The 761-nt window shown below is 44.3% G+C and overlaps 1 protein-coding gene across 1 annotated transcript; it reads right to left on the bottom strand.

Annotated features, from left to right (window-relative positions):
* Positions 1–73: 73 nt before the first annotated feature.
* On the bottom strand, positions 74–755 carry LOC107682436 (proteolipid protein 2-like). The gene is made up of 3 exons (XM_016478674.1): positions 706–755; positions 520–618; positions 74–380 (listed from the first exon to the last, which is right to left on the bottom strand). The coding sequence occupies exons 1-3, from the start codon at positions 751–753 to the stop codon at positions 276–278; spliced, it is 252 nt and encodes an 83-aa protein (XP_016334160.1). The 5' UTR covers positions 754–755; the 3' UTR covers positions 74–275.
* Between the last annotated feature and the right edge of the window lie 6 nt (positions 756–761).

The raw sequence follows: 761 nt of genomic DNA, 5'->3' as shown, positions 1-761 counted from the left end.
TCATTCTGACGGCACCCATTCACTGCAGAGCATCCATTGGTGATTAAAAAAAAGAATCTTGAACGGGCTGAGGGTGAGTACATTTTCAGCAAATGTTCATTTTTGGATGAACTATTCCTTTGAGGAGAACTGGCACAGTAAATCCACTAAAAATCTGCGGACACTTGATTTGATATTTGATGTCTAATGCAATGACATTTAAATTAGGTTTAAGTGTCCAAATACCTTTTAAGGCCAGTGAGCTTTCTAACACGTTTTAATAAATGAATGAGTGCTCATGCACCTGTGGGAGCATCTGTATGCTGTCTGCTGCTCTTGATGTCCAAGAAAATCGTGTAGGAATCATAAGCAAACAAGATCCCAGCCAGCAGACCAAACACCTGGGAGAGAAGATGAGCATTATTATAAACAGATGCTAGTTGAGTGAGAATCCGAGGAGGATATAAAGCACTATCAAATCCGATTTGATCTTGAAGGGATAAGCATGGCATGTGTTGATGTTGAAGTTGGATGTCTCACCCCACCAGCGATGCGAGCCCCGTCTCCAGCCCCGCTGATCACACAGATCAGAGAGGTTATGAGATAAAGCGCTGCACCGATTACAGCCCGGATGAGATCCTGAAGAGACAGACAGAGAAACTGTAAGCAGCGTTCGCAATGCTAGGCTGGACCACGATGCAAGTGTGTGAGTGAATTCATACTCACGCTCCAGAGCCAGTTCACCACCAGGAACTGTTTGTCCAGCTCCATCATGAAGACAA

The sequence above is a fragment of the Sinocyclocheilus anshuiensis genome, unplaced genomic scaffold, assembly GCF_001515605.1.
Source record: "Sinocyclocheilus anshuiensis isolate Anshui unplaced genomic scaffold, SAMN03320099.WGS_v1.1 C32194291, whole genome shotgun sequence".
Taxonomy (NCBI): domain Eukaryota; kingdom Metazoa; phylum Chordata; class Actinopteri; order Cypriniformes; family Cyprinidae; genus Sinocyclocheilus; species Sinocyclocheilus anshuiensis.
The sequence above is the reverse complement of the archived record's forward strand: the minus strand, read 5'-3'. Positions and strand labels throughout refer to the sequence as shown.